The following is an 18,268-nucleotide window of genomic DNA, read 5'->3' on the forward strand; positions in this document are numbered from 1 at the left end:
ATTTTTCGAAAAGAAATGCACAATATCCTGCAGAAATCGTGAAAAATATCATTGCACAAAAAAAAATTAATTGTAAGAACTTTGCATTCAGTCTGCTATATATTTGAACTAACGTTGTTTTTCTTTTCAGCAACATATTCTTCAATACCTCGCAAATCATATTTAATACAACTGTGGAATTATTCTGTAATGTCAACGGACATTTTGACAGAGGCACCACTAGAAAATGGGAAAAAGATTATCGAATTTTAACTTCTCTTGAACTGAATTTTAATGTGCGTATTGTTATTCTTTTACTTTTCTACATTGGCTAGAGGTATAGGGGGAGGGTTGAGATCTCATAAACATGTTTAACCCCGCCGCAATTTTGCGCCTGTCCCAAGTCAGGAGCCTCTGGCCTTTGTTAGTCTTGTATGATTTTAAATTTTAGTTTCTTGTGTATAATTCGGAGTTTAGTATTACGTCCATTATCACTGTACTATTATGCATATTTTAGGGGCCAGCTGAAGGACACCTACGGGTGCGGGAATTCTCGCTACATTGAAGACCCATTGGTTGCCTTCGGCTGTTGTTTGCTCTATGGTCGGGTGGTTGTCGCTTTGACATATTCACCATTTCCTTTCTCAATTTTATCAATATGTGTGGTAATAAGAGAAAATTTGTCCAATCTATGATATTTGGATTCCTGTTTTTTACGTTTGGTCATTTCCATATAAAGATCCATTTTTCGAAAAGAAATGCACAATATCCTGCAGAAATCGTGAAAAATATCATTGCACAAAAAAAAATTAATTGTAAGAACTTTGCATTCAGTCTGCTATATATTTGAACTAACGTTGTTTTTCTTTTCAGCAACATATTCTTCAATACCTCGCAAATCATATTTAATACAACTGTGGAATTATTCTGTAATGTCAACGGACATTTTGACAGAGGCACCACTAGAAAATGGGAAAAAGATTATCGAATTTTAACTTCTAAGAACTAATCCATTGATTTCTCCAAATACAGAGAAAGATTGACAGCCAATGGATTTGCTCTTCAAATATTGAATTTCCAGTATGACGATCTCAATAAAGTGTATTGCTGTGTGTATGGCTTTAACAGAATGCAACATAATTTGACAATCAACATGGATTACTTTGAGAGTACGTACACTGTGAACATAGTTAATGATAATATTTTGTATATCATCATTTGATCAAATATCAGAATTTTAAATCTGGGGTGGTGTTCTCGAAAGTATCCTAAGATTCGTCCTAAGTCATAGCTAGATAAGACCAATTTTAGGATGGACTTAGGATCGATTTAGGACACTCTTAAGTTGTGTCTCGAAGCTATCTCAAACGTATCTTATATTAAGGACGTCATAAACAGTCGAAATTTTAAATCGTCAAAGTAATTTTTTGATAAAACACTTATTAATGACGAAACCAATAATTAAAATTGTTTACGAGTTTATAATTACATGTATACAAAATGTAGTAATAAATCCATGATTTTAAATGTAATACTAAAATTATATCAAAAAGGATTGTAATTTCAACTGGAAAACAATTTGTTTTGAAATACAAATTGAATGGGTAGTGTTATCGTAAAAACGAAGTTCAAAGTTTAAAATCATGCATTATTTCTTTATATACGAGTCAAAACCGATGGTGCGTTTCTTTTCATGTTAACCTTCAGGTAAAAAAAATGAACAAAAAGCGAAATCCAAACGTTATTATGTTAGGATGAAGATAGGATGATCCTAAGACACATAATTAGGTGTCCTAAAGTTAGGACGAAAACTGCGATATATCATGAATTAAGAGAGCTTCGAGAACACGACTTAGGATAAATACATGTCATAAGATGGACTTAGGACACGTCCTAGCCCTAAGATAGCTTCGAGAACACCACCCCTGATTTATAAAGTTGGATACAAATTGCGTCAATAAAATTTCAACAGAGTTGGTTGGATTTTATTTTCAAGCTATTGTTATAAAAAAAATCGATACCCGTATTTTGTAATTTGAATGGCAGCATATTTGTTAGGGTCATAACAAAAACACAGCTATCAGCAGCTTTGACCGTCTTTTTACTGTTCGTTTGTGCCTTTTATTGGGTCGGACGTTCTAATCGGTGTTATTTTAGAAATAATTGGACATAATTCTCCTTTAATGTTTTCCTTCCATACCATGTTCAGGTAATAAATATAGGATAAGGTGCTGCTAAGTAAGTTTTGTTATATCTATTACGTTATGCTAGCTTTGTTAAGTAGCTAAACCTATTCATAAAAATCAACAGCTATAGTAAGTTGATAGCAAAAGTTCAATGAGAAATGTTTGTAACTTCCAAATATATATATATACGTCTGAGTCAGTGACAACTCTACAACAGATGTATCCATCGAATCGCCATCAATGATGATGATACATGGCTGTGTACATAATGTATATACAACTCGTCTAAACATCAACCCAACAATGTTAGATCTGTAAATTTGCTTTCGCAAATGTTTGGTTCTTCCCTCGCCGGGATTCGAACCGATGCTACTGTGATATCGTGACACCAAATATACTGAGCCAAAAAAGTTTAGCAACACTTTTTTTTCAATTTTTCTTTTGTTATTCCTGCATATTTTTTTTTAAACATCATTGATATAATCCCTAGTTTTACCTGTAATTTTTAACAGTCTTACTTTTTTTCCGAATGATTGATTTCGCGCCATTTTAGCTTTCCACGTGCAATTGATGTTTTACCTTCTGTACCTGTAGTTTTAAAACAAAATTAAAAAAAACAAATTTCACTAACGTTCAGAAACACACCATTGGTAAGAAAAACACAAAAAAGTTTGAAAAAATTGCATGGGCGTCAACCTGGGCTCCCCAAAAAGGACCGTCAGAAGGCTATTTGAATAGTTGATGCCAGAATGAGTGTTTCTGATGTCGTGCCTTGATCAAATGTGCATAAGTCAACAGTTTAGAGACTAACAAACAGATGTCGACAAATTGTAACTGCACGGGATAGGTCAATATTTCGTAGACCAAGAAAAACTATCGTCAAGAGAGGAGCGCTACTTTCGCTTTACATCAACACGTGACAAGTTTTTTTCCGGCCACAAGAGTAGTGCATAGACTAAGGGCAGCTGCTGGTGTGCCTACCAATTCTTTATTGATGCACTTAGGCCATTGCCGAGAAATTGATTTTGAATAACACTTTACTCATTTTCGCATGTTGACCCTCCCGCGCTCCATACAAAGAAAATCCTAATGAATGTGAGTGGTAAACATTCATGTTGCTTCTGACATGTCATAATTTCATTTTTTTATTACTAAATTATATGTTGTTACAATTTTGTAATAAAATAAAATTTCATATTTTTATTGCTAAACTTTTTTGGCTCAGTATAGATTAAAACTGACGAGGAAAGGTAACACACGGCCAGCGAAAGCTCTTTTAATGAGAGCCCAGGTGGTCGTGTGGTCTAGCGGGACGTCTGCAGTGCAGGCGATTTGGTGTCACGATATCACAGTAGCATGGGTTCGAATCCCGGCGAGGGAAGAACCAAAAAATTGCGAAAGCAAATTTACAGATCTAACATTGTTGGGTTGATGTTTAGACGAGTTGTATATATATATATATATATATATATATATAGCACAACAGCGAAGAATTTGATTCACTAATGACACCCGTCTTGTTATTCATGATAACAATATTTGATGAGTTATATCCGATGATAATGTATCAGATAAATAACAACTTGAAGAATATGTACCCTGTCTCGCCCTGAGACTTTGCGAATTCATAAACCATCAGTTCATGTTGTTCATTATGTTATAATATAAATATATATATATATATATATATAACAAGTCAAAAAGGGTACAACATCACCATTGAATAACTATAAAATGAACAAATATTAGATATTTCGGCTAACTGATATCCTTCCTCAATAATAGCACGATGTCAAATGAATCATGTAAAAATATTCAAACTGAGAAACTTTTTCTAAATCTCGAAATTTATACAATTTAAGCGAACACCAAATACGCTGATACAATTTTAAAATTTCCAAACACGGCGCAAAGATTACAAAGATATGCCAAATGAAAATAGTTATTTTCGATGTGAACTGGCACAATTTTAAATTTCCAAAGGTTGTGACAGTTTAGATGTTATAACTGCATTGAGGGCAGTCCTCAAACAAAAAAATCAAAAATGTCCTAACCGATCCAAGTTTGAATAATATTTCAAATTTGACAACGGTAGGGCAATTGCAACAGAAACTACATATTTAAGCCTCCCAAACATTCGTTTGGAATAGCAGTCTAATAATGATTAGAAAAATAAGTTTGATCTAATACGGTAAAATAATTGAACGTGGCTACGTACTTATACATCCATCCCGAATGAATGAAGCCCTGTAATTTAAACTGGTATTTTAAAAAGAATTTCGAACTGTAAAGCCGGAGTTACTGGAAATAAGTGAAGACAGGAAAATGAGGGACTCATTCTATGTTTTTTCATTTATGCCCTCTGGGGAAACTGTCCGTAACTTTCTTATCCAAAATCTTTCCCGAGCGACTCTGTCGACCTTCGACCAACCCTCGTTGTAGTCTATGATTGTGATTGCAAGGTTTTTGAGATCAGCTTGTGTGTGTCCAGGTGATCCCAAATGACGACTTACGGGTAGGTCGGGCTTGCAAGTGTAGTCACTTCGATTACCATTCATGCGTTTGTTGAATGGCTGCTCTGTCTCGCCAACATACTGTATGCCACAACGACACTGAAGGAGGTATACAACATTCTGGGTTTTTCAAGTTACATTGCAAAATATAGTGTACACAGACCCAGTCGAGTGGCAAGTAAATGTTTGAGTATTAAGTATTTGTTGACAAGTCAGACAACATCTGTTACCACATGACTTGCACCATCCTGCAATTGAACAGCTTTTATTTGAGGAGACGTCAGCTCTAACAAATAAGTCTTTGAGACTTGCTGGTCTCCGAAAAACTAAGACAGGAGGATTGGGAAAGATCTTGGATAATTTAGGGTGTTTGGCAATAGTTTGCCAATTGGCACGGATCAAACGTGAGAGGTTAGTAAAGGCTGGATTGTATGTTAGAACAAACGGGACTATTTTGCTGCGCCTCTTCCGTTTGTACTGTAAGAGGTCATTGCGGCTTTTATTGTTAGCGCGCGCAAACCCCTTATCTATGTCCAATTTCTTATAACCTCGTTTTGTCAAAAATCCGCGAAGTTCCTGTGCATTTATGTAAATATATATATTTTGAAGAATAACTCAAAAACAAACAAAAATAATGTGCAAACAAGATCGCATTATTACAATTCCAAAAAACAGAACCCAACTATCCCCTAAAAGACGAACTAAGATGTGAACTCAGAGGATCTAGAACACTGTGAATGGTACTTAGCGATCTTCGTGTTGCTTGTTTGAAATTATGATAACAGAATGTACATGTATAAAAAAAAAAGTAAAATTCCTTACTTATATCAAAACGGTGGGTTGTGCCTGTATAGCAGCATTTCGTCTCAACCGACTCGCATCTTATGAAGTCCCAACGTTTATTTACTTCTTAATTGATAGAGTATATTTGAACATCGGTAAACCACTATGTCTTCGTACTTTATTTGGCATTTTAATTACATTTTTTTATTCGAGCGTCACTGATGAGTCTTTTGTAGACGAAACGCGCGTCTGGGGTAAATATTAAATTTTATTCCTGGTATCTATGATGAGTTTATTTAAGTTTGAGAGCGGAACGATATCCATATCCAATTTATAACCACAGGGGTGGCTAAATTCAATTCATATGAACTATAAATCATTTTGTACGGGTTATACCGAGGATGTTGATCTTGCAATTAAGGTAGAAATTGTTTAGTAACATTGTCAACGTATAATATTATATGTTCCAGTCAACAGAAGTTCCACTGGAAAATTAGTCATAAACAATGTCATAATATTTGTTCCTATTGGAACAAATATTCTATACCAGTTGTTTCGTTTGGAACATAGACTGTAATATTTTGTCAAGTGGAAATAATTATAGAATATAACTAGATAGAATTGAATAGAGAAAAACTATTCAACGATTTACCGAACAACACATTAATTCTCGAATACACCTAGCGCATGAGTTAATTATCAGTGTCGTTCGGTCACGAGTTGAATATTTTCGATATTTGAATTTTTTGATTAGTTATTCTTTTTATTACATTGGCAAATGGCTTTTTTTATGAAATTAAGGCAGAAAATGTCAGGAACTATATATTTTTCTACGCATTCACAATTTGTTTTGATCCGACATTATCGACGTCTTGACAACGCCTATTGTTGTATAACGGCAGAGGAGTGAAATAACCACGTTTATTTCACATGTGAATTTATCGGTTTTTATTTCACTGGGAAATCAATATAATTCATTGAAACCAATGTAATAATATCCCATAATATTTTTTTCATTTGGAACTTTTATTCATCGACCATTTAAGGTTCTTACGTTGTAAAATAAAAACGTCAAACGATGTCACGTACGGTATTAAACACAATGTTTCCCTTTATTGATTAACAGAATCAGATTAGATGTTGACATCATATAAACATCAATGTGAACACAAACTATTTACGTTCAATTTAAGTATACACGTGCATATTTATTGAAAAACTTTAATAGAAATTTAATATTGAAAAACGACAAATTTGACAAAATGTTACAAATATGTTATCTGTACATTTCTTTAGAGTTTCTTCAATATTTTACAGTGCATCCAGTAAACGAAACTATGACAAGAACATGTCATGTAACAGCAGAAAAATTAGAAGTGCTGATCAAGTTTCCCTTAATATACCCTGTACCACAGTGCAAAGCAGTGTACAATGTAAGTGTACCATGCTATATTATCTGAGGAAGAGCATAAAATATATACATTTTAAACAAACAAAATGGTAAGATGAATCATTTACATACGCCAAGCTACTATCAGAGACTTTAAGCAATTCCATTCCATAATATCAAAAAGAAGAATTATAAAGCTTCAGTGTTATCTTTTCTTTTTTAAACAATCTTCATATAATGTTAATTCATTGTGCTTTTGATTCCTCCTGATGTAATTATTACAAATTTTATATTAAAGTTATATAACCTTCTTTAGACAAAATTAAACAATATATATAACGTAAGCAAGATATCGAACATTTTGAAGCATTATTTGTAATTTAACCCTGCTGGCACTTGTACTGTGCTGTTTGAAACACTGGGCGCCGATCCTTTAAATACGGAGTATATATGTATCTACTATCTATACTTATATAAATCGTCTGCAATGTGTCATTTTCAAATCTTGATAAATTTTACACACCATATTGTTTCAATTTAAAATTTGGAGACTATGTTGAAAGCATACCCAAAAATACCGTCAGAGTTGAATTTATAAAAATTTTGCTATTCATTGGAAGTCCCTTTTTATCATTAAGCTTTAAACGTTGCAGCATATTTATGCAGCCCAGGATTTCAATGTTTAGGTTCAAGCTTCTTTTAAAAGCTAAATTCAGAAAACCGCGTCAGACGCACACATTTTATTTGCATATACAGTTTATTATGTGATATACTATCTTATATTCAACCAGAGTGCACACGCTACATGTCTCGCCTTCTTTATTTACCATTAAATTTATGTTGGTAGCCCAACATATAAAGTTTTACTACAACTATCACATAAACTTAATATGATCCAGGAAAATGAGGTCTAGGTCAGATAATTCAAACAAAAAATACATGTTGTACACCTTACAATTATTCCACACTAAATATGCTTTAAATATAGTTGACATATTGCATATCTAACTTTAGAAACAAACTTAACCAGGAATTATTATACATAATTAACATTGATTAACGCGCCGTGAAAATGAGGTCAATGTTAGATAAACACTGCCAGACAGACATGTATATCTTACAATAAATATAGTTGACCTATTACATATAGTATCTAAGAAGACTAAACCAGAAAAACTTAAGGTTGACCAATGAACCACGAAAATGGGGTCATGGTCAAATGACAATTTCCAGACAGTCTGAGACATATTTTTTATTCTCCGGTAATAAACCATCCCAACTCTAGAAAGTCTTCTCATTATTAATACCGGAAGAGACCCCTTTCACATATATAACATAGAAAAAAGAACCCGAATATGTGGTGGTGTTCATATTTCAGTCAAGTTCTAGAAACTAATAATTTATTTGAAAGTCATAATAGTTATATATATGTCAAATAACTTAAAATTTGTATATTCCGTAATGTTTCAGGGTAAAAACAATCAAAACAACCCATACACTCCCCATAGCCCTTTTATTACATGTTGAAAACGCTAAACTATAGTTCATTGAATCTTTCAGGAGAAGTTCTTGGCCAAGTCCATCAAAATAAGATCGCATCATGTTGGTGTATTTTACTCTGCAGACGTAACAATTGAAGAAAGCATTGGCTCAAAGTGCCTTAAAACATTAAACATTAACTGCACTGTCGGATCTACAGATTTTGCAATCATGGACTTTTCAACATGTTCAAACCATACCAAAAACTGCCACAATTTTGGTAAGTTAAAATAAACCTCCAAGTTGGTATTGACAAAATAGGAATATTGTAAGAGAACAAACTGCGATAATACTAAAAGTACTGTCATTCAAATCAATTTGAAGAATGATACATATTTAAGATTTGAGATTTAAGAAGAAAATTAAGCAAACAAAATAAAGTGACAATAGAATGGTCTTTTTTTAATCAAAGTTGAGTTATCATTTACTTTACATGCAGGTACTTGTCGATAAGGTATCACTTTACAACAGTTTTTACAATTTATATTGATAACATTAAGCTTTCATAACCGTCATTATATTTATCCATATTCAGAAATTTTATTGTGAGTAACTGATTAATATAACCTTCCAATAACCTTAATCTGATTAATCTTAATCTGTATGACGTCTATAATTTCAGGTAACAGGAAAGTTGAAATTAAAAATCTATGGGTTTTTATTGTATTGCTGAAGTTTTTGGCGTAAAACATGCACAAAAAGAGTAAGTAAAAACTTCAGCAATTTAAAGATTTTTTCTTCAAATTGAGGGGCATTGAGATTATTGCACAAGTCTATCACAAGTACACATATAAAGGATAGTTTGAAAATGTGTATAAAAAACATAACATAACGTTGCAACAGTCAGACCACAACAAACAACCCTGGTCTACGTACCAAGACTGGAGTTGATAAAACTGGACCAATTCAACTTCTTAATTTTCTGATTTTAATCCAGATTGTTTTGCCTCAATAATAACATAGATCTTATTGTGACGATGAAGTATTTCAGGTCTTTTGTAAATGCGATTCAATTTCTAAACCGATTTTGTCTTCAACTGTTCCGTTTCAACGCACAGTTTGGTTTCATATACTAGACGGAATCCGTCCTTTATATTTAAACACTCAAATCAATTTTAAATGTATGCCATGATTCCAGGCCAAGACAGCAAAAAGGAAACAAAAGTATCAATAACAAAATATGGATATAGACAACACTTAAAACTCAGTCGTGCACAAAAACAATTAGACCGGTCATCAACAACAAAATTAAGAAGAATGGATAGATTTTCTTGATATGAACGAACATTGTCTCCACTGTAGTTTTCAAATTCATTACTGAGCAAAATTTACATATCAGTTTTTGGCACTTATTTACTGAGTTAGATTGTATAAAATGGTTTGTATGTGCATTAAAGGTGGCCAATATTGAAGCTTTTTTTTGGTCAATTATCAGAAAAAGAAAAAAAGTTTAACATTTACCACATATATAGATTGATCTATCTCGACCATTTTTTTTATTCATCATTCTTATTATTTTCAATTTATCAAGTCCGAATTCATTCAGGAAGTTGCATAAGATTATTATTTTTATTCTAGGTTTCAACACGAGTGGTTATTTGGTCAGTTTGAAAAGAGAAGAAATTAAGAAGAATGGACAGATTTTCTTGATATGAACGAACATTGTCTTCACTGAACAAAGTTTGCAAATTCAGTACTGAACAAAATTTACATATCAGTTTTTGGATTTTATTTACTGAGTTAGATTTTATAAAATGTTGGACTCAGAAGCACAATAAAATAAGCATGCCATTTACTATCTATGCTGACCTATTGTTCTTTACTTTGCCTAAAATATCAATGCTTATGTTCAATGCTGACGTACAGATTTTCATTTGTTTTTACTATGTATACCCGTTTGTTTTTAATATGTATACTCATTTGTTTTTACCATGTATGCTTACATTTTGTTGTACCTGCCCTAAGTCAGAAACCTGCTGTTCAGTGGTTGTCATTTGTTGATGTGATCCATAGAGGTTCCTTGTTACTATTTTTTTCATATAGATTAGACTGTTGGTTTTTCTGTTTAAATGGGTTAGCACTAGTCATTTATGAGGCCCTTATTAGCTTCCTGTTCTGTGTGAGCCAAGTCTCCATGTTGACGGCCATACTTTGATCTATAATGGATTAATTTTTACTAATTGTGACTTAAATGGAGAGTTGTCTCATTGGCACTCATACCACATCTTCTTATATCAAATAGCATATTGATATTTTAACTTTGCCTTTTACTTTTCATGCTGACTTATGTATTTTCTTTTTGCCATTTTCATTATCTTCCATGCAGACGTATGTATTTTCTAGATTGTATACTATTCCTGCTGACATAAGAATTAACAATTTTTGCTATTGTATAAAGGCAACAGTAGTATACCGCTATACTATCCATGTTGACATCTGATTTTCTTTTTGTCTTTTACCATGCACATTTACATATGACATGATTGTTACTATCCATACTGACTTATAGGTTTTCTTTTTTAAATCCAGTCGATTTGTCTGGATTTTAAGCAAAATTGCTCAGATTGTGGTAAAAGTACCAAATTTAGCCCAAAAGAAGTATATAGGTCATGGAATTCATTTCCAGCTATGTACCCATTCTGAAAAATGAAATTAGCGGGAAAGGCGGCCATTTTTAAGATGGCTGACGTTTGATTTGCATTAACTACTTTAAAAATTCATGAACATTATATCATTACAGATATTGACATGAAATCTGGTTAAAAAAGTGACAACGCTTATTTCAATTGTCTTGTGGAACAAAATTCATTGAAATTTAACCAATTTTTGGGTTTTGAAAAGTCTTAAATTCCAAACCAGATAGATCTAAAGGTTCATAATTCAGTGACAAGAAATCATTTGGTTGATATTGTTTATTTAAAAACAATTTTCATAAAACCTCCATGGCAGACATAATGAGTATCACATCATACATGTAATGTCATCAGTATATCATATGCTATAATGTTCTCAATTGAAGTTAATAAAATATCACACAATGAATGAGCTATACATGTTTTGTAAAACTACACAATATCTGTCTCTGGCTATTATATCATATCCAGAAGTGTTCGCATATAGTCCAGTCATTGTGTGAAACAATTTTTCAGTTGGTGGTTTTAGCATCAAAATTTGCAGTCTTTTAGTCATGGGCAAACGATGGACACATTTCAGAAAATCAAAAATGATCATCTTTTGGCAGCATTTTTTAATTACCGTCAGGAAATTGATAAAAAACAGTTTTAGAAATTCGTGAAAAATAAATGGCTTTACCAATTGGTATATTCATCACAAATGACAAGGACTATCATCTGAGGACTTCAGATATTGAAGTACTTGAGGCCCTCTTGAATGAAAAAGGCAAATGTTTACGAAATAGAGCTATCTGATCCAAAACTTATTTTACTTACAGTTTTGCCTAAGTATTTATTTTACCACAGAATTTACATAAATATAATATAATATTTGACCAAACTTTGTCGAAAAGGATTAAAATTGTAGATATTGATATCGAATAACATAATGAACAAAAAAAACTAAATTGTTAGGACACGTTTAAATTTACAATGCCAAGCAGATATTAAAGAGACCAGCCAAAGACATTGGGGCTGGTAATCAGTCCTTAAATGTATACAAAGATGTTGCACATTGCATTGCTTCCTCCCACCGCTCAATTAGGAACAGTTGCATGTAGGCAAAGGAACTGCAGAAACACTCTTGAATCACAAGACAAAATGGCACAAATACTGTCGAAACAAATTTTCAGATCTTAAAATATTTCTTAATGTACAACGAAATTCAAGATTTTTTTTGTGATGATGTATTTGACGATCTCCATGATGCATCGTCATTTATGATCAATGAAAGAGTACATGACTAAGATCTTGTACTACACGACACTGTTCTCCTAGCCAATCAAAGTGGTGCTGAAGATGTGATATCACAAGAGGCTAAGTACCATGCTTAACATGACAAGTAGGTAGAATATATATACACAGAAAGAAAGCAAGGATTTAGTTATCCACTGAATTATGTTTGCTGAAATGATAGAATACACAGACAGCACATGGTCTGGAACAGATATTGTTCCAATCTCCAAGCTTGCCGATCGCGCTAAAACAATATAGTAAACACATTGAACAACTTGGAGTTGTCATGGAAGGTGAAATTGATACAATGCATCTAAAGAATCTAAAACTAGCTGTCAAAACAGACCAGTGAGCACTCAAACAAGGCAGATTTGCTCTCCTGATCTTGAAAGGCGGTATAAGTGAGACTCTCAAACAGGCCACATATCAAAAGCGTGTAACTTAAGGCATCATCATAGCCACACCATTTAAAACAGTTCGAAGAGATATGCTTGATATGAACAGCTTTACATGGATATAACAGTTGTCATCATGAACCAGTTCCATAGACATTAGTTTCCTTATTAAGAATGATTCTAGTTAGGCCAATCATTGAGACTCTTTGAACTGCTAGTATTCCAGTTGATTTGGCTATGATGATGCCTCAAGCTTCATCGTCACAACATTAAAGACATAGCCTGTTTCAAAACGTCCCCAGCATATCTATTGAAAATCAGGAGAATATGTGCTTGCATATCATCTAAGGCAGCTAATATCAAAATTTTCAAAAGCTTTGCATTAATCATTCCTTCCATGACAACTCTGAGTTGCTATTAAAATATGAACTGTACAATTTAGCGATATCAGAAAACTGGAAGATTTGAACAATAGCCATCAATGCAATCTATTTATTCGGCAAGCACAATTTAATGAATAACATACTATTGACTTTCTTTCTGTGTCTTTGGGTTCTGTATTATTGTCTTGTGCAGTTTTAACATCCATTTGACATTATACCGCGACTCATGCAATATTGAATCTCCAGCACTGAAATTGACTAAGAGAACAAGGGTTTGTAGTTCACAGTCACATACTCTTTTGTCGATTATGAATGTCAATGATTCATGAAGATCGTCATATATACCACCACAAAAAAAAAACCTCACTGCATGCATTGCTCTTGTTGATTCACAAAAACTGTCTCTAGTTATTGTACTGGTATTTTCAATCGATGACTCATTTTCAAACTTCAAAACCCTGTTTTTTTTCGCTTTTCCTGAGGAAATATTGTGAGATCTGAAAATTTATTTTGACAACATTATTACAATTTTGCCTTGGGATACTGGAGTGTTTCTGCAATTCCATGACCTTTATTTTATAACTGTTTCAAGTTGAGTGATGAGGGTAACTTATTGAATGTGCAACATCTTTGTATACTAGCATCAAAGGACTGATTACCAGCTCTAAAGTCTGTTCTGTTTTGTATCTGTAAGGAATTGTTAACAATCACATGTCCTCTCTTGGAATTTTACAATTCTTTCCTGGCTATCTGAATATTGAAGTTTCCAGCTCCAGTCATTTCAATAACTACAAGTCTTATCCTTTTCGTATACTGTGATCATAGATTATATTGTATACTGTGGATTCATTTATTTTCGTGGGTACCAATTTCCGTAGATAAAAGAAAACTTGTACGTTCGTGGATATTTAATTTCGTGATTTGCCAAGGTCTGCATACAAACCTATTTAGAACTTGTCAATTGTGGAACATTCAATTTCATGGTTTACCTGTACCCACGAAATCCAGGAAAATTGGTATCCAACGAATAATAATGAATCCACAATATAAGTCATTTTCTGTGATAAAAGGTTATTTAGGCAAACCTGCCACTTGACCTTGACCAACTGTATGCCCTAAATAATCAACAGTGGCCTGGCAAAATTCACTTTTACCAAGATTAACAGTAAAATTTGATTGTGACAATCTATCAAAAGTATCATACAAATGTGTTAAATGCTGTTCCCAGCTATCACTACATACAATTAGATCATCAATATAAGCATAACAACAGTTTAAATCTTTTATAACATTATTGATCATTCTTTGAAATGTAGCTGGTGCACTTTTCATACCAAATTAAACGGCATTACAGTATATTGAAATAAGCCATCTGGTGTAACAAAAGCTTATATTTCACGAGCTCTCTGTGTCAATGGAACTTGCCAATAACCTTTCAACACAATTGTCTATCCTTGGAATCGGATAGGAGTTTGAGACTGAATTCACTTTTCTGAAATCAGTCACGAAACGAAAGGTTTTATCTGGTTTTGGCACAAGGAGACAAGGAGAGCTCCATTAACTGTTACTCTGCTCAATAATATCATTGTCAAGCATATATTTAATTACTTTTCTCATAACTTCAAGTTTGAGTGGATTGAGCCGGTAAGGATGTTGCCTAATTGGAGAAGCATCTCCTACATCAACATCATGACAAACAGCAGTGGTTTTGTTTGGCACATCTGGAAAATGATTTTTAAAAGAAAATATCAAAGTTTTTATTTCTTCTCTACGATCAAAAGACAGGTGTGCAAGTTTTGAGTCTAAATTTAACAAAATTTCTGAATTTTTCAATCTAACTGTCTCTTCCATAGTTTTAGAACTAAAAGGTGGTTCAATTACATCTGGTTTGTCATGATTGTTCTCAAATTTAACCATACCTAAAGTGGCAACTGGTTTACTCTCACATTCATTAGTACGCTCAAAATATGGTTTTAACATATTAATATGACACACTCTGTTTTGTTTGCGCCGACCTAGAGTTTTTACAATATAATTCAAATCATTGATTTTACTCTATATGGTATAAGGACCACAATATTTAGCCTGTAAAGGATGTCCAGGGACTGGTAAAAATACAAGTACCTGATCACCAGGCTTAAAAACTCTATCCCTGGCATCTTTATCATACCATATTTTCATCTTGTTCTGTACATTTTTTAAGTTTTTCTGAGCAATTTGACAAGCAGTATACAATTTTTCTTTAAATCTAGATACATAGTCTAAAAGATTCAAGTCAGTATGTTCAGTAAGCCACTTTTCCTTAGTCAATTTTAACGGTCCCCTTACAGTATGGCCAAATACCAACTCAAAGGGACTAAATCCAAGGGATTCTTGAACAGCCTCTCGGAATGCAAAAAGTAGAAAGTGAACTCCATCATCCCAGTCTCTGTCAAATTGAAGACAAAAAGTTCTAATCATGTTCTTCAATGTTTGATGAAAACGTTCTAAGGCACCTTGCGATTCGGGATGGTATGCACTTGATCTATACTGGTACACGACTTGCTAAAATAAACCTGACATGAAATTTGATCCCTGGTCAGACTGTATAGACTTAGGAAGTCCTACTAATGTGAAAAATTTTATAAGTGCTTTGACAATAGTAGGTGTCTTGATATTTCTTAGCGGAATAGCCTCAGGAAAGCGAGTGGATGTACACATGATTTTCAAAAAATACGCATTTCCAGTTTTGGTCTTTAGTAAAGGTCCAACGCAGTCAATTAGAACTCTGCTGAAAGGTTCGTCAAAGGCTGGAATAGGCAGAAGTGGTGCTGGTGGTATTTTCTGGTTTGGCTTACCAACAACCTGGCATATATGACATGACTTGCAATATTCTGCAACATCATTTCTAAGTCTTGGCCAGTAGAAATGCTGCAAGATCTTAAGGCAAGTCTTCCTTATACCTAAGTGTCCAGCCAAGGGGGTGTCATGGGCAAGACCAATAATTTCTTGCCTATAAACTTTAGGCACCACCACTTGGTATACCACTCTCCATTCCTCCTCTGGGGTAGCATCAGGAGGCCTCCACTTCCTCATTAAAATGCCGTCCTGATGGAAATAGCATTCCGCCATTTTGTCTGCTTCCTCCTGTGGTTGAGCCCTCTTGCAGAGCTGAAGAACCTCAGGGTCTTTATTTTGTTCTTCGAAAAGGTTCTTTCTGTTTACTGAATGGTAGTTTACGTCTGGCCATGGCATAATTACATTCATGTTAACATTAGGTGGTCTTATTAGGGCCTTTTCGGAGCTACCGGGACCTTCATTGTCGGCTAGGAAAGTGAAAGTCAAACTGGTTTTCTTGAAAATCCTCATCTTGTTGTTTTCTAGCCATCGCCCTGGTGACAACACAAGCTGGATACAATTCAGCAGCATCTTCAGGTAATTTAACATCCACCACCGGTTCACTGGTAACAATTGGTTCAGCAACCACTTTGTTCCTAGCTAGATCATTTCCTAGCAATAATGTAACACCCTCAACAGGGAGATTAGAACGAACACCCACAATAACTGGTCCAGTTATCAAATCTGACTTCAGATAAAAACGATGGAGAGGAACATCTATACAACCTAACTCTACACCTTGTAACAAAACGGAGGCACCAACAGAAGTCTTTTCGGACAAAGGCAACATGCCTTCTAACAATAAAGACTGAGAAGCTCCAGTGTCCAGTAAAATCTTAATAGGCTGAAGAGTGGTATCATCAACAATAGAAACAAACCCATCAGACATAAAGGGTTTATATTCCTCCATGTAATCACAAAAACTAGACTTAAAAGCCTGATTCGCAGGACATTCCATGTACTGGTAACAACGGGTGTCGTACAGGCACTTGACTTTGGCTTATTATCTCGTTCATTCTTCTTCTGGAGTCTAAAACAATCAGCCATCAGGTGACCATTCTTCTTACAATAAGCACAAATCAGTGTCTTCTTCTCAAAAGTATCAAATTTTGGACTAGACATATTATAACTGGACTGACTCTTATTCTGTACAACAGGCTTATTATCAGTACGCTCAGTGCTTTGATTTTTGTAATTTCCACTGGAAGTATTAACATTTTGACCCTTGAAACTTCTTTTATGTGAAAGAGTATAATTATCTGAAATAACAGCTGCATCATGTATTGTCTCAACAGTTTTGTCGTCTAAATGTGTTTTTAAGTCTAAATGAACACATTGTTTGAACTCTTCTAATAACATCAATTGTCTTAGGTTATCAAAATTGTTATCTGTTTTCTTTGACGTACGCCATTTATCAAATAGATCTTCTTTTTCCCGAGCAAATTCCACATAGGTTTGCGAATCAAACTTTTTATAAGATCTAAATTTCTGTCTACATGCTTCTGGTACTAGCTCATATATATATAAGCTTTCAAAACTTCCTGTTTTACCGTGTCATAATCGGAACTTTTTTCTGATGGAAGTGCGGAGTATATTCAGCGGCCTTACCCTCAAAAACACTTTGTAGCTTTGTAGTCCAATATGGCTTTGGCCAATTCAAATTATGAGCAATTTTCTCAAACTGTGGAAAATATTTATCGACTGTTTTATCACAAAATCTTGGAATCAAACGTATATTTTTTGCTGCATCAAAATATTCTGATTTCAGCTGGACTTTAGTGTTGCTTTCTTCTTTGAACATTTCAATTTTTAATTTCTCCATCTCTAGCCTTTCCCTCATTTCAAGTTCTGCCTGTTTTAATTTAAATGCATCTTCTTTTTCTTTTATTTTCTCCATCTCCAACCTTTCCTTCATTTCCAGTTCTTTTAATTTAAGTTCATGTTCTAATGCAAGCTGTTTTAATTTGATAGCGTCAACATTTTCGACCTTAAGTTCAAGAGCCTCTTCACCTAAAATTTCTGCATCAACTAATTTGTCTATTACCAAATTTTTTATGATTTGTTTTCTCATAGATACTCTAAAATTTAATTTCAGATGTTTAGCAAGCAACACTAATTCCTATTTCTTTAAATTATCAAACCCCTCCAGGTCTGGCGTTTTCAAAAATTTACCGGCATCAAATGCCATTTTGTAGAATTTTGTTGGCTAGTTATAATAAAAATACTGAATAAATTTTGAATAAGATATTTTCGTTATCCCGGACGAGCCCCCAATTTCTGTTACGGCCGAAATCACCTGTAAATTGTAGCCAACA

General features: G+C 33.7%; 1 protein-coding gene across 1 annotated transcript; it reads left to right on the forward strand.

The window, feature by feature from the left end:
• Positions 1-852: 852 nt before the first annotated feature.
• Positions 853-11,432, forward strand: LOC139490990 (uncharacterized). Its single transcript, XM_071278182.1, has 5 exons — positions 853-1,148; positions 6,779-6,894; positions 8,412-8,610; positions 9,013-9,093; positions 9,969-11,432. The coding sequence occupies exons 1-4, from the start codon at positions 1,109-1,111 to the stop codon at positions 9,075-9,077; spliced, it is 420 nt and encodes a 139-aa protein (XP_071134283.1). The 5' UTR covers positions 853-1,108; the 3' UTR covers positions 9,078-9,093; positions 9,969-11,432.
• Positions 11,433-18,268: the final 6,836 nt, after the last annotated feature.

This window comes from Mytilus edulis, chromosome 10, assembly GCF_963676685.1.
Source record: "Mytilus edulis chromosome 10, xbMytEdul2.2, whole genome shotgun sequence".
Classification (NCBI taxonomy): domain Eukaryota; kingdom Metazoa; phylum Mollusca; class Bivalvia; order Mytilida; family Mytilidae; genus Mytilus; species Mytilus edulis.

Coding starts and splice junctions, on each gene's coding strand:
- LOC139490990 (XM_071278182.1), top strand. CDS start 1,109: ATGCAACATAATTTGACAATCAACATGGATTACTTTGAGA. Junction 1,149..6,778: donor CAACATGGATTACTTTGAGA/GTACGTACACTG, acceptor AATATTTTACAG/TGCATCCAGTAAACGAAACT. Junction 8,611..9,012: donor CAAAAACTGCCACAATTTTG/GTAAGTTAAAAT, acceptor CTATAATTTCAG/GTAACAGGAAAGTTGAAATT.